The 26,152-nt window shown below is 38.6% G+C and overlaps 2 protein-coding genes across 3 annotated transcripts in view; one reads left to right on the top strand and one right to left on the bottom strand.

Annotated features, from left to right (window-relative positions):
- Positions 1-4,734, bottom strand: part of EEFSEC (eukaryotic elongation factor, selenocysteine-tRNA specific) — a 134,439-nt gene extending 129,705 nt beyond the window's left edge. Inside the window, exon 1 of one of the 2 annotated variants that reach the window (XM_085324457.1) lies at positions 4,506-4,734. In XM_085324457.1, the coding sequence (XP_085180583.1) occupies positions 4,506-4,536 (31 nt within the window). In that variant the 5' untranslated portion in view covers positions 4,537-4,734. The remainder of the gene's footprint in view (positions 1-4,505) is intronic. The other variant, XM_085324465.1, reaches the window with a different exon arrangement.
- A 353-nt stretch (positions 4,735-5,087) lies between these two features.
- RUVBL1 (RuvB like AAA ATPase 1) lies at positions 5,088-22,424 on the top strand. The gene is made up of 11 exons (XM_085324477.1): positions 5,088-5,296; positions 5,900-5,986; positions 6,647-6,779; positions 10,954-11,105; positions 12,455-12,544; positions 13,406-13,555; positions 14,876-14,939; positions 16,141-16,339; positions 18,350-18,452; positions 21,431-21,522; positions 21,835-22,424. The coding sequence occupies exons 1-11, from the start codon at positions 5,156-5,158 to the stop codon at positions 21,992-21,994; spliced, it is 1,371 nt and encodes a 456-aa protein (XP_085180603.1). The 5' UTR covers positions 5,088-5,155; the 3' UTR covers positions 21,995-22,424.
- Positions 22,425-26,152: the final 3,728 nt, after the last annotated feature.

Raw genomic sequence — 26,152 nt, 5'->3', positions numbered from 1 at the left:
GTTCCCTATGTACAGTAATATACATTGCTAATAGTATTTAGCATTCACATATCAATAACTAATGAAGGAGCTGACCCTAAAACGTAAGGGTTGTTCTCAGTGCCACGGATTTAACTTCGGCTTTGACTCCACATCCCAGGCTTTTTGTTACAAAGTTGCCTCATATAACAGCACTTTCAATATGAAAGAATTCAGAGAGCTTTAAAACTGRGTACAAACTAATTCCTCCTTGCCAAACACCAAGAAGTCGAGATGCCACAGTCAGCGGTTCAGCGGCAGAGGGAAGGRGGGGAGAGGAGAAACCCCCCACAGCAGCAGCCTTCCTTAGCTCCCAGTGCTGTTTTGCGAGGCAGCGATCTCCCTAAAGGAGAGAAAGGAACTCGAAGGCCTCTGCCAGTGGGTTGAGCTAGCCTCGTTACGCAGTTTCTTTAGCAGAACACTTCAGCTTGATGGGAGTTCTGTCATGGGAGCTGAATTAACCGTAATGTCACTTTTCAAACCAAGTTCCCAGGCTTTGAATAGTTTCCTGTTAAATCATCAGGCTTCATAGCTCATGAGCACTTCACTGCCCTGAACGTCTCAATCTGTTATATCAATGCATACTTGCAAAGTTAAGGAAAAGTATGCATTTATTCCCATAAGAAAAGGCCCTATACAGTTATAATCCACATAGATACCACTATATCATATTACATCGCATTCATACAAGAAACATTGTCTAATTTTTTTGCATTAATTATTAGATTGTTCTGAACTCATTTAACACAAAAGATCAAAAAAAGGCAACATTTTGGTCCAATTCCTAAGCAAAAGGCTGATGCATTACCCGTCAGTCCTCCCAGCACATCTAAAACACTGGCTACGTTCAAACAAGCTCTGACGACGAATACCTGTCTTGTRAACACTGGCAATCAGGTAAAGGCAGGGACCCGTTCAACGGCTCACACAGTACAAAAGGCTACAACATGAGTTCGGGTATTACCCGTTTTACTTGGGGTACCAGCTTACCAGGGAAGCAGAGCAAGAGCTGCTTTTTGCCCAGCCAACTAGAGAGACAGATACTCATGTGCAATAAATAAAATTGTTTTTGTTAAGGGTGAGTAAGGAAGGAAGACAAATCCATGGGAAAGTCAATTTAACTTTACTGCTCAAGGTCAGCTGCATTTCTTTAACAGCCTTATACTCTTAAAACTGACCTGCAAGAAGGAGGGGTGTAAAGTGGGAATATGGACTTGTTCTTATTTCTCTTCCTTTTGATACAGAAGAGAACTGAAAGTCTCTATATACGGCAATTGTTCTTGTGTGGAAGGGAAATTATTATTTAAATAACTTACACTTTAGCTAAGTGTGCCACAGTGACCAGTTTTGTTGATGCCACTCAAAACACCTCTGTCAAGGAATTTACTGTCTCTGGATCTGATTTTGTGAAATACCATCTTTGCAACATCAAGATCCACGTGGCACCTATAAAATGAACACTCACATCACCAAAAGGAACACTCACATCACCAAAAGGAACACTCACATCACCAAAATCAAGGAGGAGAAATTTGATAAATACATGAGCACTTTTGTGTGTTTAGACAGTTTCATTCTGTTAGCTTAGAATTTTAGAATTAGTTACAAATTTGGGAGTTGAGAGAGAGTGTTTGTTAAGATTCACTCCCACTGCTTTGATGAAAAGTAGAAAAAGCTTCCATCTCCTTTTGTGGGGCAGGGAAGGAAATCGCACACATCTTGATATTACTAAGACTGAGGGGAACATGGCAAAAAGTGAAAGAATCCCAACTCTTCCACATCTTCCTGCATCTGTCATGAAACAATGAGTTTGTAGCAGTTGCCATTTTCCCCCATTTTCAGTTCTTCTCTCCTATACTGAATTTCTTCCTTAAAAGAGTTCATTTTAATTGCTAACGTTTTCAAGGACTCAGGGGAGAAAGGGCAGGAAGTCAGGCTTTTGGGATAGGGTAAAAATGTAAAGGTCATTCACACACTCACGCACACATATTCTCTCACTCTAAAAATAATACACTATTTGACAGTTTCAGGATTCAGCATGTCCCATTGAAATTTGAAAGCTTATGTGAAACTAGGCCATGTCCTGTAACCTCAAACATTTAGTCTAGGAAAACAGCTCTCAAGTCTCCAGCTCCCACATCGGGTATCACATGACGTCTGTGCCAAGTAAGAGACCTCAAACGGGGGGGGGGCAAGAGAAACGTTGGTAAAATGAGTTGATTAAACCGGGGGAATAATAGCTCAGACTGTTAGCGACAGGTATTATTTTTCCTGGTTAACTGGCTAGTGAAATATTAAATTATGCTCAAAGCATCTATAAYGTGAGATGGACAGAACAGTCTCACAGCCCACTCATGTTCCATTTGTTGGCATAGACAAAGGAGAAAGACAACTCACGCCTTACAAAAGTTATATTCACTCACCCTGTCTCTAATAAACATGTTAGCTAGTCAAGATCATAAAAGTCACATTAGGTTGAAGTTCACTATTTCTCAAGCTGATGCATCATAACTACACATCAGACATCAATTATAATGGAKCACTTGAGCTATTTAAGTTCAGTTCTAAGCTTTCCAGTAGTTCCAGTTGTACTCTGCTCTTTCTGAGGAATAAACAATTAATCCTGTGTGGTCTGAAGGATTATTGTTTATTTTTCCTCACCTAAAAGTACTCCTTTCTGCCCTTTAACTGCATTTTCAGTACGGTGTTCAGAGAACATATAGAATGARTAAATAATCAATACAGTAAGATGTGCCAAATCATTCATAGTTTATGGATGAGAGAAAACCTCTTTTAAGTGATACCAATTTTAGCAAGGAAGAGGGAGAAGTCAGCCTTACTTCTGCCAAACAAACGTTTATTTGTTCTTTTTGTATTGAAATATCAGCTTTTACTGCAGATAAAAACTCAAATTATTTTCATAACAGTTTCTGCAGTCAGTACTAGAGCTGTGCCTTCATCATGGCACTAGGTTTTTATTTACTGAATAGAGATGGYCACTAGCAGCCTGACTGTTAGGCTCTATTCCAATTCTATTTTGGAGGCATCATGTTGCACTAAACAAACATTTAACACTTCTGTTTTTCAGTTTCCTTCCACATTAAATGGSTACACTACCAATCTTTATCAAATAATCTGTAAATTGCATTAGTATTTCTGAAGTTCAAGATTCTTATGAAGCATATTCGATCTTTAAATACGTGGAATATTCCTCTCCTTCCTCTAAACTATAATGAAAGTTAACAGTAATTCTCTAATTCTGTCCTGTACAGTTTTATACTCAGAATTCCACCGCAGAGAAACAAGTAAATATTACCAAATAAACTTTGAAACACCRTTGCCTCAGAAATGGGCCCCACCACAACTTTAAACAAGAAAACAACATGGATTGCAGGGACAATTTCAGTCTAAGTTAACCAATGGCTATGTATTTCACCTACTACTAGCCCTTCCTTTTTTAAAGGTGTACCATGTGCTGCATAACTCTTGGGGAATTTGCTAATTTTCTTTCYTAGGACTAGCAAATCTTGAAAACTGACCAGACTTATCCACAATACTTACAGCATTTCAATGCACTAGCAAAATCAAAGCTGTTTATTTGCTCTTCTACAAAAGAGAATCTGCAGTTTAGTATATAAGGTATTTGTACTTCGTGACTAGGGTAGCCCCAAAAGGAATAAAAAAAACAATAAAAACCCCAAACTTTTTAAATTATGTACAAGATAAGAATTCCTCTTGAACYTAACAAATACAAGTTAACTAAGCACTCATATAAGAGGATATCCTTACAAATGTGTTGAACTACATGTGTGTGCAATTATATTGTAATTGCAATTTAAACTAATTATGTAAATATAAATTGATAGAACAAGTTACCAGAAGAAGAAAGCAACAAATAGCAAAGTCTTTTCTTTACTGAGTGACAACCAGTGGAAGCCCCTAGACAAAAAGAGAACAGCTGAAAGCATTCACCAGGCTTCTGCAAACTGAAGCACAACCCACCGTCCCTAGAAGCCATTCTCCTACCTCATCCTGTCACACAGCTGCTTTTGCAACTCTCCCTGGCAGGCTACAGAGGAGCCCAGCTGCTGTTACCCCTTGGCACACCAGACAGCAACCCAGCATCGCACCCTGTTCATCCACTAGCCTTAAAGATTACAAGCACGGGCACTATTTTATAATCAAATGCACAAACCGCAACATACTCACCACTAGAAGAGGTTTTCTTCCCCCCCCCTTTGTTTTTAATAGTAGCACCAGTATTTACAAATAGCGATGATAAACACTGGTATGTCACTGGAGTAACAGGTTCCAAGACTGTGTCTCAAACTTCAGTAACAACCACCTCAGGCATTTAAGCACTACATAAAAGACGCARCACAATTACTGCTAGACCCCCACCTGCATCACTACTGCAGTGGAATATAAAGGTACAAAAGCTGTAGCCTTGCAGAGCTAACAAAACAAGGGCAAGTTTTTGCAGCTACCTGTTAAGAAGATGAAGCATTCTTTCCTCATTTCAGGAAATCATAAACCCCAGAAATGGCATTTTAGGTCTTGGTACARCACATTATGCTGTGAAGTCAAGTTAAAACCACAGTAGCTTACAGAAAYGCTTTGGGTATACAGAAAAAAAACRTAACTATTTCTCAATTACACGGAGAGCTGAAAGCACCCAGTGAAAGGCACCTAGCAGACAAACAGCTACTTCAACAAGCATCTAGAAAGCGCTCCTGGGGGAAGGCCTCGGGCCCCTCATCCGGGCATAGGGCCCTGCGGAGCCCCCATGGCGCACAGAGAAGCACCAGCTCCAGCCCGAGCTAGAGCACCGAAAAAGCTGAGTTTCTCCTCCAGGCGCGACGCTGCCCGCTCTAGCGCCGGCCCTGCCCGGCCCGGCCCGGCCTTTCTAGGGTGACGGCACCCGGCCGGGCCCTCTGGAAGCGCCGCGCGCGGAAGTAGGTGGACGGACTCTAAAAGAAAAGCACCCGCCCGGGGCGACAGGCAGGCGCCGCGCCCAATAAGCGTCGGGAGCGGCTGCGCGGGGGCCAATGGGGCGGCGGGGCGGGGCGGCCGCGCGCCGGGAGCCTTGGTAACGCGCGGGCCGCGTGCGGGGAGCGCGGTTCGGGGCGGTGTCGCCATGAAGATCGAGGAGGTGAAGAGCACCTCGAAGACGCAGCGCATCGCCGCGCACAGCCACGTCAAGGGGCTGGGGCTGGATGAGAGCGGCACGGCCAAGCCGGCGGGCGCCGGGCTCGTGGGGCAGGAGAACGCGCGGGAGGTGAGCGGCGGCGGCGGGCCGGGCCGGGCCGGGCCGGGCCGGGCGCCCCTTCCCCTGGTGGGCCCCGCTGCCGCGGGCCCGTCCCTGCTCGGGGGCTGGAGCAGCATCGCGGCTGTCCCGCGCGCCGCAGCTCTTGGAGGTCCGCTTTAGGCGCGGACGGTGGGGTACCGGAGGCAATAAAGCCCGGCCCAGGCCGCAGGTGCGGTCTGGTGCCCGGAGCTGCAGTCTGGCGGCTGGCCCGGGCCCGTGCTTTAGCCCTTCCGTCTTTCTGAAAGCCCCGGGGTCGTTCCGTGCTTTATTCTTAAACCTTGGCGCGTGTGCGTAATCCTGGGAGGGACTGGGGAATCCTAGGACTGGCAGAAGTCTCTGCTCTTGTATCTGAGTGTTGTTGCTTGTGACTTTTTTCTTAATCTCTGCAGCAAATACAGTGATTCTGAGAAGTAGGTCTTCCTGATCTTTCTTCGCCTGTTTACGCATAAAACTGAAATCCTCTTTAATTTTAGTAGGTTTGCAAAGCCTAGTATTTCTGAATACTTTAAATAACACTGGAATGAAAGATACTGTAGCAATACATTTATTAACAGTTTAAATATTTATTTATAGGCTTGTGGGGTTATAGTGGAATTAATCAAAAGCAAGAAAATGGCTGGCAGAGCTGTGCTGTTGGCAGGACCTCCTGGAACTGGCAAGGTAATATTTTTCTTTTGATATAGAGTAAAGCATCCCTAAATTATTTTAATTCAACTTGTTGTCAAAACCATTGTAGGGCAGTAGTTGCATGAGATTTCCATCTGCTGCTAGTTTTCTTATGATTGTATTGCCATGGTTTCTTGCTTTATGTTTTGATTTTTGCCATGTCATCAACAATGACAGTATCCAGTGGTTTGTTCAGGTATCATTAGTGTGAAACTATCTTATATAGATTACCAAACACATACTTAACATGAATTCTGAAGAAAAGTCTTAAAGTTAACTTAGTACTAAAGACCTTGAAAGTTTTTTTTGTTTTGTTTTCCTCTTGCTATTTAAGACTTACTGCCTTTTGCACCAGATGTCAAATTCAAATGCCTGGTATTGTTTCTTTAATGTGTTTTACAAGTCCATGATAAAAAACACTTTGTATGTATGCTGAATTTGTTTGGTATGGTGTGGAGGTTATATATGAGAAGTCTGCAAGTTAGACAGAACAGGCTTAGTATTAAAGCGATGGTTTGAATTAAATAGGATGTGATGTATAAAGTTAATGCTGTGAAGAAAGAATCCTTTGTTTTCTTGAAAAAAATAAGCTTTTTTTTTTTTTTTTTTTTTTTTTTTTTTTTTTTTTTTTTTTTTTTTTTTTTTTTTTTTAAGACTGCTTTGGCTTTAGCTATTGCTCAGGAACTGGGGAGTAAAGTTCCCTTTTGTCCTATGGTTGGAAGTGAGGTCTATTCCACTGAGATCAAGAAAACAGAAGTCCTAATGGAAAACTTTCGGAGAGCAATTGGTAAGTTTCAGGGGGAAAAAAAACAAAAGAATTAAGTATTTGTGTGATTCTGTTTTTTTGTTTGTTGTTTTTTTTTTACCCAGTAATCTAAACAGGAGAAGCTTCTAAATGGCCTTAGTGAGTGTCAGGTCACAGTCTGTTCTTCTTTTTAGTGTTCATTTCAATTGGATGAACCTCTTCCACACCTTGTGGAATGTGTAAGGTTTTCTGCGTATAAAACACAATTTAGTCATTGTGTCATCCCGTAGTAATTTTGGTTCATTCTTCTTCGCCAGACTCTCCTCTTATCTTCTAAGTTAATTTCTTAGTTTTGCCTATGGGTCTCAAAAAAGATGAAAGAAAAGCTCTTTTATTTTTTGTGTGTTAACAGAAAAATTGGTAGAGAGCAAAATGCTCTCTCCTTTTTTCCTTTAAAGATTTCACCCTACTAAGCAAACAGGCTTAAGCAGGGACTCCCAAATGGCACTGTTCAGCCTGACTTAYTGTTCAGGTAAGCATAAAGAGAATTCAGTGCTGGCAAAGTAAATAACATCTTCCTTGATTCTAGAGAAAGATACAAGGCTATTACAAACTTAATGTAAGTTGGTTAAATTTGCAACACAACCTCACTGAGTATCTAAAACCTCTTAAATAATTGCTGCTGACAGCTGATAAATGTAGTTAGAAGTGGGCCTTGTTTTATGAGGATTGCCTAAAGATGGCCTAATTGATTTTAGTACTGAACATATATTAACAGTTAATCTTTTTAGTTAGCTTCTGTACTATGATTCCCCCTCAAACTTCATCCTGCTCATCAAATATTTGGTAGCAATAAGGTGAAGAAATCTCTCGTTGGTGCAACCAAAGTACTCAATTGACTTTCATAAGAAAGTAATTTTCAATAGTCTCTGGTCTCCTAGTTACCATGAATCTGGCAGGGCTTGGGGGAGGGAAGCTAGAGATTGAATAGTCTGCAATATTTCCTTGATGTGATGAAGTTCCCTGTCAGAGATTTTGAAACTTGAACCAACAGATGAAACTTATGCCATCTGTGTTGTCATTTCTAGAGATAGTGGTATTTTAACTCTCTGTAGTTAACAGCCAACTACATTGTTAGTTCCCTGCATTCCCTGAATGTCAGTAGAGAGAAACTACTAAACAAATATTGGTGTTAATGAAAGATGGAACTTTTTATTCCTTTCTGCTGAATTCTCTGTCACATTTTCATAACACGACCTTTATTAAGAAGAAAAAAAAATCTCCAAAATATTTGAAGACTTGTAAGCACTTTTTTTTTGTAATCAAACATTTTAAATCATTTTTAAAATTTAACAATTATGTTTCAATTCATTGCCTGGTAAATAAACAATTTAAAAGAGTACACTTTCTGAAAAATTCTGTATGCACTGTGCAACATCAACAGTAACTTGGGTGCAAGAGAAACTTCAGCTCACATGTCAATCAGTACCTAATGTATTGAATTAGTTTATATATCTTTTTGTATAATTCCTCATCAGCAGGTTGTATGTTCATCATCTATTGCTCATATCATCCATTTTGCTTTCAGGTGATTTAGCCACCTCAATTTATAAATACGATCTGAGGTACTAACATCAGTCTCTCATGTAAAACTTTTTCCTTGAAAACAACAGAGTTTGACTGGTTTGGACCCCTTGTTGTGTAAGGAAACAGGGGAGACTCACAGTTTACTAAAATTCTGGGCCAAGATAACAGTAAATCTCTAGACAGGGATCCTAGTTGTAGTATTATTTGTCGTCTTTCATGCTTGTTTTTCAGTGCCAGCTTAATAATTGTTTTATCAGAATTATTGGTGTTGGGAATCTTCTAATAGTGGACTGGACATAGTCTAACTGTCAAGCACTGTTCGGGTATAGTAGAGAGTTTATGGTATGTAAGAAACAAAAAAGAGAATGAAGAGTGAAAAGATGAAGTTATCGTACAGGTTAAAAAAACTTTAGCAGAGAGTGATTAATCCTGTATGTAGCTTATTAGCAGCTGGCAAGGATGTTGACAGTAGCTAACGTTAGGGTTCGGTTGCAGTAAAAAATAGCTACTGGAATAGCCGCTTAAATAGCTTATCTGTTCCCTGTATCTCCAAGATGTAAATGCCAGTACATCAGACAAGCACTGTTTAACTCCATACAGTGCTGTTGAGCCAAACCATGAAATATCCCACAATTTTCTCCTTAGATTCGTTCTTCTGATTTTTAAGAAAGAAATGTCTTCGTTAGTTACAGAAATGAAGTTCATAGCTGATACATGTAGATTCATCTGAAATAAAGGAGCAGTATTGATTACCTTTATTCAGATCATGTTCATCTGTAAGTGTCTTCTATGGATGCATCTACATGAGTGCGTTAGTTCAGATTAGTTCAGATCAGAAWTGTGCTTCTGAAGCAAATCTCTAAGCTGGCCCTACTGACTCAGCTTTGGTTTGCATTGCGGAGCAGAGCAGAGTCATGGTGTGTGACCCAGATTCTTTTCAGATGAAATTAAACTGTAAGATGTGCTTTAGAAACATGCAAAATATACTCCGAACACAAGTGGGCTTCTAATCTATGGGACTGGGAAAGAGCTGAGGCTCAAAGTTTTAAAAGGTGAGTCGGGGAAAAGAAATAAATAAAAACAAACCTATGAACATCCACTTCTTRGCCCTAATCATTTTACTGTACAGATTCATATATTGCTCCACACTCCTTGCTTATGTAGCCTATATGATGCAGCTTTGTCTAGGTCAATTCTGTAACTCAGAGTGTTTNTTTTTTTTTTTTTTGGTCAGATGTTTTGGCATATATGAGAAACATTTTAAAATTTTCTGAAATTAATTTATATAACACCTTTTCCTGTAGTGTTAGGTAAGGAAAAGCAAACATTTCTTATCAGGAAACTGTTGTATTATTCACAATTAACCTGTTTCTCACATTTCAAATCCTACTCTTAATTTGGGTCCAGTAGAGGGAGACAGACTCGTATTTGTCAGTCCTTTATATTTTCCTATCAGCAACTCAAGATTACTGGTGAAGTGTCTGATCTATTTCAAAGCAAAATGACAAGTTATGAAACAAGGAAAGTTTTATAAAGTCCTAATAACTTCAGACTGTGCAGGGTGACTTCCTTATATCTTGTTACAGCCCATTCATTATTTTTGGTACCGCATGAGTGTCTCATAAAATACTGACTTTATAAAGTCCTTTCAGATGTGGATTCTTTGAACTTTCTTGCAGTTAGAATGTCTGCATACTGTAGTGGTGGTGGTGATGACAGTGGTTTTTCTTTGGAACATTGTAACCATATAACTCTTCAGCTCTGTATTGCTTACCAATTTAAAATAACTTAGTTATTTAGTTATTAGTCAATTACAGAAGTTGTGACTAGCATAGAAAATACTCAGATAACTAGATTTCTCAACCATCTCAAAAACTACAAAGTAAATGTTGCTGTCAATTATTTTGAAAAGTAGTTTTATATTTGGACTGTAGCAGAGTCTGTTAAACTTTTCCTAGCCTTTTTTYCTTTGCTATTAACTAGAAGAATATTTTAAATGGTACAGTAACTTTTTMTAAAGAGGTTCTAATACAGTACCTGTTAATCAATTTTTGTTATTTTTAACTTACTTGATTAAATTTAAGTTTTTGTGAAGTTATTTTTTTTCTGCTGTTTGTTCCCCACTTGTCAGAGTTTTTCTGAGGGTAGGTGAATTGCATAAGATTCCCTGTTAAATTAGTGTTACTGATTTTAGTTTCAGAATTTTGATGAACAGCTTCTCTCTTTCTAGTGTATCTAAACAAATCAGCCAAATCTCCTCTTGGGGGAGCAAATCAAGCAAATCTCTTTAGGGGGATGGAGAAAAGTAGAGATACTGACATTTGCTTCAAGAACTAATAATAGAGGACAGAAAGAAAACAAATTCTCAGAGCTTAATAAATTGCTTTGCAGGTCAGAACTTAGGCTCAGCTTTCCCTCTCAAGACCTAGGATGAATATTCTTACCTAGAACGGAATAGTAATTGGTCTCTTTACTTTTAAAAATGTAAAGAATTACCACTGAACGTAATATAGCCTAGTAACATGTTACATTCTGATGGAATTAATGCAGCAGACTTCTAAGTAAGAATAATTGCACATACATGGCCAATGATTTGCGTACTGATACTATCCTGAATAATTTCTTGCAGGGCTGAGGATTAAAGAGACCAAGGAGGTTTATGAAGGAGAAGTCACAGAGCTAACTCCRTGTGAGACTGAAAATCCTATGGGGGGATATGGCAAAACTATCAGCCATGTAATTATAGGACTCAAAACTGCGAAGGGGACTAAGCAGTTGAAGGTATGTATGGTAGAATCCAATTTTTCAGATCTGCATGATCCTTTGCTTTTTTTTTTTTTTTTTTTTAAAAAAAAAGCAGCTCTTATCTCCATTTTAAGCTCTTGCTATCCATCTCAGTAGAAAGGGGATGCCAGGAGCCTGTTTCTTTTGCTAGACAACTTTATCCTACTTCTAAGCATGTATGTTCGTTCACTTTATCTAGAATATCTAGGTGTTAGTCTTCTCTCCTACTAATTGGACTGTGGATAACTCCAAAGTTAAGGCAGTGGTACCTTTTATTTTCCTGTTTGGCAGCACACACTTGTATATCTTCAGTGAGTCAAAGGAGAGTCGAAGCAGGAAGAGATTCTGAATAGTTCTACAGCGTTTCTAGCACCATAGAACAAAGGGCCTGAGATGAGAAGCTAAACTATGACCTGTCTCAGTCTGTGACATGTTTGCACTGACCACAAGTATAGCTTTATGCTCATGATAACAATTGTACAAGAAAGCGCATTTGGTTTTATTTTTCTGATACTCACCTGAATTTTTGAGGATAGTTTCAGTAAATCTTGCCTGCTTCAGTGTAAAATGTTCCTTCTGTCACATCCCTTCTTTCTGTGTGAGGAGATATGTTCTAGTGAATGCGTGATGGAGAACTAGAAATTGAGCTGGTATGTTGCCAGCTCAGACCCACTTTCCTATTGTTTTCTTGTACAAATCTTGTACTCATTTTACTGACAGGAAAATTAAACAACATGGAGAGAGAACTGAAAGCTGTACCTGTCTGTTAAGTATCGACTTGCATTTGTTCACTCTGAAAACAAGAAAATGCAGAGCAGAAATGAATAAACAGATACTAAGAGAAGCAAAAGCATGTAATATATTCCATATCACGTTGCTCTCCCTTACACAACTCCACAGGGGATACTCACTCTTAAGAGATTGCGTGATCTGCTCTAGAAGCAAGAGCCAGATTTTTTTTTTATATATAAAACTTGCTAGAAAGCAATGCAAGTGCCACATTTTATGTATGAATATATTGCCACATTATACAATGGCSTATTTTATGATAGGAACAGGTGTCATTAAGTTTTTGGCATTTWTGTCACCTCCTTCAGATAGCAGATATTTTTTGTAAGAAAAAAGCTTTATGCATCTTCTTTCACATGTTATGGTGAGTTTTACTCTATTGATACTCAGTGTTACAGCTTTATAAAATCCTAGATGTGTTTTTGGGGGTAGTTGCATTTTAATTTTGTCTGATGGAAGGAACCTTTGGAAGGAACCTTTAGACTGAATTTCTTTTCCTTTATTACCATAATAATATGGCGCTATTCTGATTAATCTTGAATTTTACTTGCCTCCAGCTGGACCCAAGCATATTTGAAAGCTTGCAGAAGGAGCGAGTGGAAACAGGTGATGTTATTTACATTGAAGCAAACAGTGGAGCTGTCAAGGTAAAAACAAGAATGGTTCTGCACTTCCATGCAGGTTGATGTATTCTCGCAGATTTTTCTCTCCTTTTGTCAGAAGGCTCTCTGATTTATGAACCTTAATTGACATGGAATGATTACATGAAAGTTTTAAAAAGAGCACAATGTTTTTCTTATCTGGAGAGAAAAATCTCTCTTGTGCCAAAAGAACGTGGTCATCTTGTTCACAATTAAGGTCATCTGGCAAGGAAGCTATCACTGATGCTGCCTGGATGAGTTTTCTTTTCTGTAAGATCACRACATCTTTAAGGGAATGGGGGTGGGAGGGGGAGGGGAGAAACAAGCAACTTTAGTCATTTTCAGGCTGACATGTGCAGTGTATTTAATCTTTCTTTTATCTTTCTAGTATTTTCTCCACAAGATATATACATGTAGAAAGGAATACTGCATTAGTTAGTATTCTTTTTATATCTGATTTAAAATATTGTGTACAGCAATACTTGTGGTTTAATGGATGAGCATAATATTTTGTATCATATAATAAATCACCCACCTACAAAGGAGTCTTGAACAGTTCTTCCAATCTCCAGTTAATCTGCTGGATTTGTCCTTTAGCAAGAATTGCATACAGTTAAAAGAAGGGGAGAGAAGAGTGGAATATTCTTACTACTGAAAATGTCAGGTATTTTTCAACAGGGTTTTTGAGCTTTGATCAGTAGATAGGATATGCCTGTTGCTAAGCAGGGAGTGGGGCATCTGAACTGTCAGCAGAAACTTGTCAGTACTAGAACTGTGAACCAAGTCCTTTCTCAAGTTTGTATCTTTCAAGGTTTTTGCTTTGGATCTGTTCCTATACTTGGGTTTCTCTTCTCTGCCTTTCCTCAGAGGCAAGGCAGGTGTGATACCTATGCTACGGAATTTGACCTTGAAGCTGAAGAGTACGTTCCCTTGCCAAAGGGTGAYGTGCACAAGAAAAAGGAAATTATTCAGGATGTCACCCTGCATGACTTGGACGTGGCCAATGCTCGACCTCAGGTATCTGACTCCACAGATTAAGTCTCTACAGAAGAACTCTTTGACAAAGATGCAATGGAGAGTTAGAATGAGGAGATGCAGAAAGCTTCAAGATATCCTAAATCGTTGCAAAGACATTACTGTAGGAAAAGCAGTAAGTCTTACCTTGAAAGCCAGTCTGATTCCCCTCTCTGTTTGTGTGGAGGACCTGTTGCAGCTCATTTCCACACAGATTAGAGAGGCCATTGCTAGATTAGGGTTCAGGACTCATCATTTAATGTGTGTCAGAGCACATTTCGTACCATAGAGAGCAGCCTTATATCTATAGAAGAGTTTCCACACAGATACTTGGGATCCACTGCCTTCACAGTTAATGCATCATTTAGACTTACCTTTCTCCTTCCCACACCATCTCCTGCAAAAAAACGGTAGTGTAGGCTGCCACTGGGAAAAGAGATCTTTGCTTTCTGTTTTGAAGAAAAGATGCCTAAGCACTGAGRTAGTAACAGCCAGCAGGTCTGCATCATTTTATTTATCAGGAGTTCCGAATGCAGATTAACTTTCTCTGCTCTGTATTTCTGGTTTTGTGGCCATAAAAAGGAAACTGCAAGCACTTTGATAAATGGTCATTAAATTCTGACTTTGCTGTAGATTCTGTTAATGTCCCTGCATCTTTCAGAAGTGTTTCATAACTTTTCATGAAACTCCCTTGTAATTTTTTGCAGTATTGCTCTGCACATACCGCAGCAAGAAATCRAAAATAAGAGAATTACTGCTTGCAGTACCTTAAAATAAACCCAGTATTGAGGGAACTCTGCTTCTGTCATAAACAAAAGCCAATGACAATACAGTATCTTTAAACAAAGGCTGACATCCCCAGTATGATATCACAAGCACTTAACCTACTCCATTTCAAAATAAACATCCTTTTTTTCAACAAAATCACTTACGTGATAAAATCAAGGATAATTGTTCCTGTGTTGGCAGGTTTAACAGTTACAGTGCAAGCAGGCAATCTCAAGTGTCTGTTTCCCTGACCCTGTCAGTTCTTGTGAGCTTCTGTGGGACAAAAATAGATGAATTTTTAAGAGAGTATCTCAGTTTGGTCTCTTAYGCTCTCCAAATGAGCAAGCCTAAAGAAAGGATGAGGAGGTAGCTAATTAAACGATTATGTTTAGAATATCATTGCAGTGAAGTGACTGAACCTTTGACAAGTAATCAACCTGTGCTTGAAATAAAGCATCTGGTTCTTTAATCAATCTTTGAGTTACAAAATCCTTGTTTGGATTGTTTGTCTTCACTATCAGACCTCATAGCTGGACTGTAACTTTCTTTTCATAGGGTGGGCAAGACATCCTTTCTATGATGGGACAATTGATGAAGCCTAAGAAAACTGAAATTACTGGTATGAATCTGAATCATATTTCTAGTCCAACAGAACCTATATATTTGCCAATTAGAAGGGCATTAAAATGGAGTTATTCATGCAGCATCTCTAACAATGAATGCCTTCATAATATTTATTCATAAATATTCAAATTTCATAAAGCAGTGATTTAGCTGCTTGAATTGCAGCAACTAGAATCAGTAACACCATAGTATTGTTTTACATGTGTAGTGATGCTCTGTATGCTGATGTGTACTCTGCATCCAGCTTCTTGAGGAGAAAGAAGTCAGAATGCTAGTGCCACTTTCCTCCTCAAAATATTCCTGCCAGAGAGTGCATGGTTCACATYTCCTACCACTTGCTAAACTAAACAAACAAAAAACCCAAATCCTTTGCATTCTTACATGAAGCAACCGTGCTGTATTTCTGTGGAACACAAACATGGCTCCTAGAGGCTCCAGTATTAGTTTGGTTTTGCATTGACTCCTCTATACCAGCTGCCTGTTGACTTAAAGCTCGAAATACTGCTGCTCTGCATACCTACAGATCGTTGGAGGAAAAAAGATCTACAGAAAGATCTATTCTCCTTTTTGCTGTGAAAGAAAAGATGTTTCAATAAGTGACTAATCTAAATTCAGATCAAAGTCTGTTTCAATACGTAAGTTGAATGGTGCTGTTTTGAAGTATTTCTTCTGTTCCAGAGGTCACTTCGCTTGTTCTAAAGTTAGACTTAGCCATGTAATATCTTGCATGGCATACATTCAGAGAATTTTTATATGGCTTTTTTTTTTTTTTTTGAATGAACACAACTGCTTTGCTGAAATACAGTAGAACATGACTGAAAGAATAAAATATTGCTTTTCAGTCATGCTTGAAAACTTTGTTAAATTAATCTTTGACTGACTTTCCCACCATCACCACCATTGTTTCACAAGCAATGCAAGTGGACAGATAATCCTAGTTAAGTGCTAGGAGTTCGATTTGAGAATATTTTGTTGCACAGGTGTCTGCTCAATACAAGAGTGAAACCATAGATCTTACTTAGTTCAGTCTTAAGTRCCACTGAATTGTAGCATTACAGCGACTTGCCTTGTAAGGCAGTAAGATACTAATCCATGAGAAAATTTAGGGGAAACTTTGTCATCTTTAAGTCTTTCACACAAGCCTATAGCTCACTAGCAGAACGACTAACATACTTACTTTCTTTTGGTTCTGATAGACAAACTTCGAGGAGAGATAAATAAGGTGGTAAATAAATACATTGATCAAGGCATCGCAGAGCTGGTCCCAGGTGTACTCTTTGTAGATGAGGTTCATATGCTGGATATTGAATGTTTCACATACCTGCACCGAGCACTAGAATCTTCTATTTCCCCCATTGTCATCTTTGCTTCCAACCGAGGAAACTGCATTATCAGGTAAGACGTCTAAAGTTCAATTTTTCAGTTTGCATTGTTGATAAACCTTAGTTAGCTGTATCAACAGAAAAAAGTTACAATTTTTGAAGGCTTTTTGTCTTTGATGCTGTTATCTGTGGTAATCTCCTGCATAGCTAAACAAACTGTGTCGGTACTTGTAGGCTTCTTACRAGCTTTGTGATGGGAAAAGCATTTAGTGCTAGTGTGGCCAAGTTAGAGCAGAATGGAATTCCTCCTCTTACTTGCACCAACATGTCCTTCTTCTGACAGCCTCTGAACAATCTTATATCCTGGGTTTTCTGCTACAATTACCCTTCTTTCTGGATACCTTTAACACCTTTTGTCTGCATGTTAAGAACATTCAAAGCACTACAGTTACWAACTTCTAATACCATAGTTTCCTGCTTCTTCTGGGTCCTTACACTATCTCCTATCTTTRTTGCACCAGACTTAAGCTGCTTATTCTCACTGTTAAAGGCTGTCACAATTTAGCCTCTTCTTACTCTTCATTCTTTCCTACTATGTTAGTCTGTCTTTTTCTATTTTTCTGGTCATGCTAAGTAATTTGTTCTTTACTTCAGCTTATACCCCCACTTCAACATTTTGCACCCAGACAATACATTCCTTGCATTTTCAGTAAAAGGACTCACCTCCTTCAGCTTCTTCCTTAACTTCTACTGCTAATTTGTGGTCTAGGTCTAATTACATCTAAATAAGCTGCCATTAGCAAAGATAGCTACTCTTTAAATTGATTTAACTCAGCTGTGTAACCAGCAATTTCTTTTACTGACTCCTCTGGTATTARTCTTTCTCTGTTTTCATTGCTTAGAAGTCAAGGTGTAAGTCCTTTAAAAATATTTAAGGTGGACATGGTGGTGCTCTCTTGGCCAATGTGTGAAATGTCTATCGTGGATTCACTGCTGTTCTTGTTATGTGAAACCTGTAATTTATGAAAGGATGATATTTATACAGTAGTTCTATCTAATGTTGGTAAGTTAAGTCCTTCAAAAGCAACATGCTTAACTGTATACTACTCTGTCAAGTAGTTGGAGATGCTCTGATCTAGCTACTTACTGATGGCTCTTGAAAGGCTTGGGAAGAGATTAATTGTGTATAATACAGTTGGTTCTGTAACCTATTAAGAGAAACAATCTCTTTGGAAAAGAGAGCACCATCTACTGGAGAATACAGCAAGAGGTGATTGCAGGACACTGATTCATTTCCCATGGCAGACTATGACCAAAAAAGTGCCTAAATGCTGACTTTAGGAACGTAGTTGTCTACTAGTGTTTTGTCATTTTCATCTGAGATCTTAATAGATCCCATGGAATCTGCATATTGTTCACTCTGACTTCCCAGCAAATCTTGGTTGTCTCGGAAAAACAAGAGTTGTTTTGCCCGCAGCCTTTGCTGTTAGGTGTTGTACTTCAAACAAGTAAAATGGGGGAAGGTCAGATCCTGCTATAGCCTTCATGCACAGATCTCCACCTTTCACCTTGCTAGATTACCGGTATGGAAAGTAAACCACTGCAGTATTCATTGGAGGGGATGGGAAGAGGACTGAACAGAGTAATGGCTTGCTCAGCGAGCAAATTATTTTCCCAAATGTCTGATACTGCATATCATTTCTATTGATTTTTGCTAAACAGCTTAGGAAGAATGACTTTTTCCTTGCTGGAAGATACTTTGGAATGTTATATAAAATATATAGTAAGATACAATATAGAGAAAAGAGAAAGAAAGCACACAGTAGCAAGCAAGCACTACCTCTATTCTTTTGAGTGATGCCTTTAAGAGCATATGAAATAGCATTTGTTTCCTTCATGCTGCCCAGTTTGAACTTCAAACTAGGATATATTCCCTGGCTGTGTGTTTGGGGAGTGTGTCTCTAGGGGAAGACAAGAATGGTAAAAGAGCAGATGCGTTAGTCACTTGTTACTGATCTTAGTCAAATGAATGTACTGAACTCAAAGTAGTATCTAATTTCTTTCTATTTGGTTCCTCCTTTAGAGGCACAGAGGATATATTATCTCCTCATGGAATACCACTGGATTTGCTGGACAGAGTGATGATTATCCGAACCATGCTGTATACACCCCAAGAAATGAAGCAGGTAAGCACAACGCTTAAAAAGAGCTTTTAAAAACTCCCTGGAGTTCAAATGTCTTGGGATAGCTAGTACATCTCTTTGTATGCTGTTACTCTAGAGCTGTTTGACTGTGGTGTCAGCAGGGTTCGTGCGCAGAACCTTAYGAATTCCTAAATGTATGGTGTTTTAGTAACTATTTACAACAAGTTGTTTAAAATTGTGAGTGCAATTTGTTTTGAGGTCTCATTTCCACCCACTGATGAGTTATGTTGGTAAATTTGTCTAGAGCTGGAAGCAACATCTCACTTGTGTGAAACAGTGTGAATTGTTAGCTTATCTTCTCTCTCATACAGGTATGCTTTCCATGGAGTCTGCAGGTTGCTTTTTCAGTTGTTAAGAAACAAASTGTTACAGTTTAGGGCCTTTGATCCCAGACCTCAGGCTGTTTCTCCACATAAGAGACAAGGGCTGTGAAATACAACTTCATGCACTGCATTTTTTGCCTCCCTTCTCTATATTATAGCTTTTACCTGTGTAGTCTGTCTCCCTGAAAATGCAAGTTAAATGTATTTCATGTTCCTAGTCAAGTTTGAAAATGCAAGCACAGTAAACCTTGCAGAGATACACTTCTGAATGCCTGAACCTTTTCCTGTGGGGCCATCACAACGTATTGTGTATCGATTATAAAGCTTGGGTGCCATTATGATGCATCAAGTCAAAGATCCCCCTCATTAGCGTCTCAATGCTGTGAAGTGACACAATGCAGGCGCCATTAGGGTTTATCATGTCAATTCTTTGTATTATTTAAGAGATAGTGTCAATGGAGGAGAGCCTTGTCACAAGATAATAGTATCCTGCTGCTGGGTAAGTGCCAAGGTGAAGCCGAGGCATTTATCGAATATACACGGAGTGGCAAWGCTTCATTTCACTTGATTTGAGGAKCTTTTCACATACTACTGTTGCGAACCAATGCTCAGGAGTTATTTTTCTKTACCTGAAAGGATACTTCAAAGCACTCTGGGATAGATTACAGTGGAAGCAGCCAAGGGATTTAATAAGATTGTGTTTTGTCTGTATACAAAACCAGTTTTTAAGTGTGACTTTCACTTAAAGCCTGGAGATTTTAAAGATCTGTTGTCTGGACTTCCCCAAACTGCATGTGGATTTTGAGTAGTTAGCATAGTAGGAGTATGTACTCTGATTTACTGTGTTAAACTTTGTTTGTATGTATAAATATGTACATATACATAAAATACTTATCAGCTAGTATGCTGTGTTACTGTGCCAGATAATAGATTGTTAAAGAGCTAGTTTCTGAACTGTTCACTTTCAAAYGAGCTAGGTAAGTGTTGTGATTTCTACCCTTCTTTACCAGTGAGGGGAAGGAATTGTTTACAGTAGCTTTTCTTAAAGCTAAAAATATTTCAGACATTGTGTCCCATAATAGTCATACTCCCTTGAATTAAGGCTTTCAAATGACTTTTCCCTTGGGAGGGGAGGAAGGGCTATTGCCCTTCAGTTTGTAACTAAATACAGCTATGGGGGAAAGAAAGAAAGATAAATTTATAGAYATCTTATTTTTATATTTTTGCTCAGATTTCTTTTTCATGCTAGGAGAAGTTTTCCTTGTTGATGTTTTGTGTAAGTGAGACTCATAGGCCTGGATTTCACAGTTGATTTGACTTTCAGCACAAGAACTGCCCRCATACCTACTGAAACTTTGTTCATAACCAGTACTTTGTACTGATAATGTAGAAATTATGTTGTGTAGCACTGGTCTGAGTGCTCACTGCTCTTTGGCTCTTGCCCTTCTRCAGGGGGCTATGAAGTTGCTAGATAAAAGGTTACTAACATTATTTTAAGCCCTTAAAAAAGAAAAAGGAGTATTGAAGGTATCTTATTTCTAGCAAGAAGTGAGCACAAAGTAGCAGCATCTGAATGACTGGAGAGTGACGTTTGGTTGATACAGAAGACAAAAAAAATCTTCAAAYTTAAATTACAATTTGAAATAGATTTTACCATGTTTGTTACTAATATCTTAGCACAAGTTTCTGCCATTTCRCACCCCTCTTTTTCTCTGCTCCCTACCCTGCCTACTCTGGTGCATTTTTATAGCTTTAATTTAAACGAGCGCTTCTTGATATCTTGTTTACAAAGCTGCCAAAGTGAAAAATACCTGTATTATATGAGGCTTGCAGTTCCAGAGTTATCTCAGCACTACAACACAACATCATTATCCAGTCTGCCCCTTATCACTCAGCTGGTAATACGGACTACCGAGAGACTTGTGCCACTTTTGTTACAGCTTTATACGCTCGAGGTTTTTGGTGATATCTTGCTCTCCAACTTTGTAAAGATCTTCAAACTCGTACAAGCCTGAGACTGTTCTTTAAAGATTAGATTATTCCGAGTGATTTTTTTTTCCTCTTCTTGCAGGGGCAGGTGAATCTTAGAAAGTAACTTTTTGATTTATTTTACCATCTTATTTGTCAGCTGAATAAAAAGTTGTGAGCTGCTAAGGGAAGAGCATAGCTTTTTGTAGGGCTTACTGGAGGGCTGTGCTGTATAGCAGAGGTGATGCACAGCATGATCTGGAAACTGATGCAGCTCTGCCTGCAGGACTCCAGCTGCCAGTGTTGCTTCCTGCAGACTCTTTCAATTTGCTTGTGTAAGTTTCCATACTCTGCTYCTCATTAGTAGACATACTTAGCTAACCATGCAGGATTATCATGAGAGGTTAGCAGTCCAGACACGCTACTTCACCCACCTTGTATAATAATCAGTTTGTCAACATTATATATTAGCTATTCAAAGACTTGAAATTCTACAAGTCTACTTTAGTTTGGTGATAAACTACATGAGGATAACTCTGTCTCTTCTAATTTTATATCTCATTTCTAASGTGATGGAGTTTCCAGCCACTAAACTAAGTAGTATAATATACTAATTATTTGGGCTATTGCCTGAATTTTGCAGGTTTATTTACTCATTTATCCCAACAGATCATTAAACTTCGTGCTCAGACAGAAGGAATTAATATTAGCGAAGAAGCCCTAAACCACCTAGGGGAAATCGGTACAAAAACAACCTTAAGGTAAGTTGAGCCCAGCTGGATTTTCTCCATTGTATGTTAAGTATGACTGGGTCTAGAAGCACAGTAGGTTAATTCACATTTGGAAGTGTTTCTTGTATGGTAACGTGTGATCTGTGAAAACTGTTATCATTTAAAATAGCAATATTCCTCTCATTTCCTCATTTAAAAAGTACGTCTGGTAGAGGGTCTTGATGACCTTAMACTGCTGATAAAGAGTCATATATATACTAATGTATCTCCTAACTATACCTATATTCAAGTCACTGAGATGTACTGAATTGTAACTATTCATTCATCTGCGTTTGATCACAGGTATGCTGTGCAGTTACTGACGCCAGCTAACCTACTTGGCAAGATTAATGGGAAAGACAGCATTGAAAAGGAGCATATTGAAGAAATAAATGAACTTTTCTATGATGCCAAATCCTCAGCAAAAATCTTGGCTGATCAACAGGAGAAGTACATGAAATGAAGAGCTATTCATAAGTTAGATGCTTTGAAGTGGCTTGAACCTTTCCCCAAGGCTGGCTTATTAACTGAATGAGAGATGTTAATGGTTTGTCTCTTTTGGGACCGAAAATATTTAAATGTTGGACTGCTTTGTCAGGACAGAGTTAACTATCAAGTGTCCCTCTATCTTAGTCAACAGTAAGATGCTCCATGATGTTTGTAACATCTTACTCTCCCTTTTATGAGTGTATATATAAGGCATGTAGCTCTGGACCCATCAGTTTTGTTTGTCTCTAGATTTCAATACAAAAGTGCTAACTGAATTTGATGCTTAAGAACAGTCTATTTTCTTTATGAATTTTGTTTTAAAATAGTTTCATTTTACAAATGAGAAGGTTTTTTTTGAATCAAAGTTTGTCTGAAGTGCTTTAAAATAAAATATTTCAAGAATACCTGAAGCTTGCATGTGTTTGTCCTGGATGCCTAAAGAAACTGTCAAAATAAGTTGGAAATCACAAAGCAAAAGTATGAATAAAGTGGATCTGTAATACGAAAATGGATCTACAGCTAAAGAAAGGAAAGGTCCTGTTACTGACTAAACAGCTAAGTGTTTACTTTTTTATAGGTTGTGTTTTTTATTCCTAGAGACATCCCTGGAGAACACAGAATATGTAATACTAATTCTGTTAACCCTATTTAAAACCTTTCTTCCCCAGTAACTTATCCCTTCCTTGAGTTTTCATAAAGCAAACTAAATAATTGCATTAGGTCACAGTCAGCATTTCCCCACCACACACACTATGTTCTATCCTGACTTTTTTGATCACCCCAGATCAAAAAGTTTGCAAAATAGAAATATATGAATATTCATATACAAAAATAAAAGTAATAAAAACAACAACCTAATAACTAAAGTTTGAAATCCTGTTCTGTATGAATTTAGTCTCACTCTTGTGTCTAGGAAGCATATTTCCTTTTGTAGAGCAGTTACTGATACTTTGATTGCTTCAGCACTGTGAACATGAAAGTTTTAAAGATTTCTAATTCTTCTAACATTGAAATACAAGTGGATAAACTAGGAAAAAAAAGCATAGAAATTTTAGAAGATGACTGACCTGCAATTCTTATTAGAACCTTCTGTGATATAGACCATCTTATGTACACTTATTTAAATGAGCTTAATGCAAAAGGTTATGTTGGAGGAAAGAGGAAAAAAAAAAAAAAAAACTCTCCAGAGGAGCCTGCTTGTACATATGTTTTTCCTTTTCAGCAGTTACAAAGAGAGGATAAGAGAGCAGTATTTACAGCTCTTCAAAAAACTATTCCATGTTCATAAATGAGAAGCTTTTAAACAAATATCACATGTAAGGCTACTAAGCCTTTGTGAATCCTTCACTGAAAGTCATTAGAGCTCATACTGGAAAAGTCTCAGTAGTATTACATTTATTTAGATACTGACAATTGCTTCCCCTCCCACTTCCCCTTAAGTGCAAAAACTCCTCTGTTACTCATCTCACGCTTTCCTAACAGTTTTTTAATCAAGAGTTTCTGGTAGTGAGAAACACTGAAAGAATCAGAGTCCTAACATGCACGTTTATATACGTTTCATTTACGTGGCTTAATTGCAATGTATCAATTGTAACAAAGCTTCCTTGTTAAGTCTTATTCTGAGTTGCAAACACCAAGGCATAAGCTCAGTTATCGTCTCCTTGGGGAAGGAATAGGAATCCAGCTGCTAACGGGCTGTGTCCTCACCCCTGYTTGGTCTAGAAGCTTGTGCTGTTTGTGAAAATAATTGCTAATGATTTTTCAGCTCTAAAATTGTAGTCTGACCAGCAGAGTCTGCTGGGAAAGGTGCGGAGTTGGAAGGAAGCTGAATGATTTGGATTTAAGAATGTTTTGACCACATTCCACCATCTCAGTCATGTAAAAAACCCGTCCTGTTCTTCAAAGTAAATTTCAGTACTCTGTCATGCAGCTCTAARTAGCTTTTGTACTTTTAAATAAGCCTCTCTACATCTGCAACTAAACAGTAGTGGCAGAGATGCTTAAATAATTTTTTGGGGGTTATCTTTCAATATTTCTGGCCAAGGAGCAATCCTGCTTTCAAACCTAAAAAGCGCTCTGCTACTGCCTCGAATGATTAGAGATTGTAGTTACATCATCACAGTAATATCCACAGCATTTCTAAAATGTATTTTTACTTCTGCAAGGTTTGGTACGTTCTGTTTCAGTGCTGTGGCATGATAGCAAGAGACCCACTGAATTAAGCTGCTGCATGGTCAAAAGTTAACTTTTTTTTTCCCCGCTGTTGCAGCTTGGAAGTCCTTGGCAGTGATGAACATAGTTATTTAAGAATWTAAGTAGCATTTTTCTTTCAGTTTTCTGAAACATCCAGCTGATCAATTTAGAAAGAAGTTTGAATAAGCCSTAAATAATTCTGAATGTCAGAGCTGTTCCCAGTCCCACTTAGAGTTTCATGGCATTGGCTCTTTTGTTGATAAATCTGCTTTCTACTCACACAGCAGCAAGAGACCTGCTGTGGCAGTGGAGGCTGGTGTCTCCCAGAATCCTGAAATCTCGGGGTCCCTGTTCCCACTCCCCACCGTTGCAGGAGAAGGCAAAAACTCAGCTTCTTCTCTGGCAAAACAATCATTTCCTTATAAAATGCTCTGTGTAAAAATTCAATCTGTAAAATTGGGAAGAATCTTGTTTCTTATGAGTAGTAAAGTAATGGCTCCTCTATAAAACTCCAGCTGGATAGACTTTGAGACCTCAGATAGCAGGGAAGGACCTAGGAAGAAGCAAACCTTTTGCCCACTGAAAATTAGCAGTTTGTGTCTGACCCTGTTTTCACAGCTGACTTGCATGACTGATGGTACCTGTCACCAGAGATTGGCTTCAGGTACAAGTGTTCTTTTGCAACTAAACAGGATCTTAAAATACACATGTAGGGAGAAAAAAAGCATCAGAAGTCAATCCAATTTGGTATTTTTCCTAAAGCTTGAGTGATTTAAAAGTCACTACTCTGTCATGTAAAGTCATCCTTTCAACTGAGCTATGGTAGAAAACAACCCCCTGAAASGGGCAACAATCCTTTTAATGGGCAACTGTAGACTTAGGTCTACAAAATATTCTTGTGAATGATCAATATTACCCACTAATGTTCTTCTAATAAATCTTCAGTTATGTTATTGAAGGATTTAGTGCCAATYAACTCCCATTTTCAGTTCAGCATGTGAGAGCGTTTAGTGTTTGCGCAGCACCAAAGAAAMACCTACCACATCCCTGACTGCACCAGTTCAGGAGAATGCTCTCCCTAGGGTGACATCTCTCTAAGAGCCATAAAGTGTCTACAAAAGACATAAAGCTGTGATATAAAAGGAAAATCCTTCTACGCTAAGTGGCGAGCCAATGTTTATCTAGCCTATTAAGTGACATCCAACAGACTTATTGGTGTCAAAGCTTTGCCCATGAAAATAGTCTTTCATATTACTGATAGAAATAGTTCTCCTGCAAGAATAACTACACCATATACAGGAACTATTGATGAAGGCTCTTTAAAAATAGAAATACTTAAGTGACACAAAACCACTCTTTGAGGTAGGAAGGCACATGTAGCAAAGAACAGTCCCACCAAAGAAGGTTGAGTATTAATATTAAATGTGGAAAAATGGGCCATTATTTTAATTCTTTTCTTCCTATTTTCCACAAAGGTTGCACTTATTGCATTAATCTTCTAAGCGAAGTTTTTACGAGCGATTGCCTGCACACTATGAGAAGTTTCTCCATCCATTACATGCAGGGAAACAGGCCCAGCTGTGTAGGAAAATATTTGTTACATCTTATCAGGGTGACACATAATCTAACAACAATTACAGCAAGCCCATATTTTGTACTATTTCGGTTTCAACGTGAAAAATAGTTCTAATATTAAACCTGGGATGGGTGGGGGTTATAGGAACCAGTTGAATATTATAAGCTGGATAAGCTGCAATTCTCTTTCAGGCACCGAGTAGTGCCGCACTCAAATCCTGCTCTGAGAAAGTGGACGCACATAAATCCAGTGTACGTGCCTGCTATGCAAATGGCACAGCATGTTCACCAYTGGGAAAGGAACCTGAAAGTTGACTTCCCCTCTTTATACATATTAAAGTCTGGAATTTCTTTAGCTTTTATG

Source organism: Rhea americana, unplaced genomic scaffold (assembly GCF_003343005.1).
Source record: "Rhea americana isolate MKP2758 unplaced genomic scaffold, rheAme1 scaffold_120, whole genome shotgun sequence".
NCBI classification, from domain to species: domain Eukaryota; kingdom Metazoa; phylum Chordata; class Aves; order Rheiformes; family Rheidae; genus Rhea; species Rhea americana.
The sequence above is the reverse complement of the archived record's forward strand: the minus strand, read 5'-3'. Positions and strand labels throughout refer to the sequence as shown.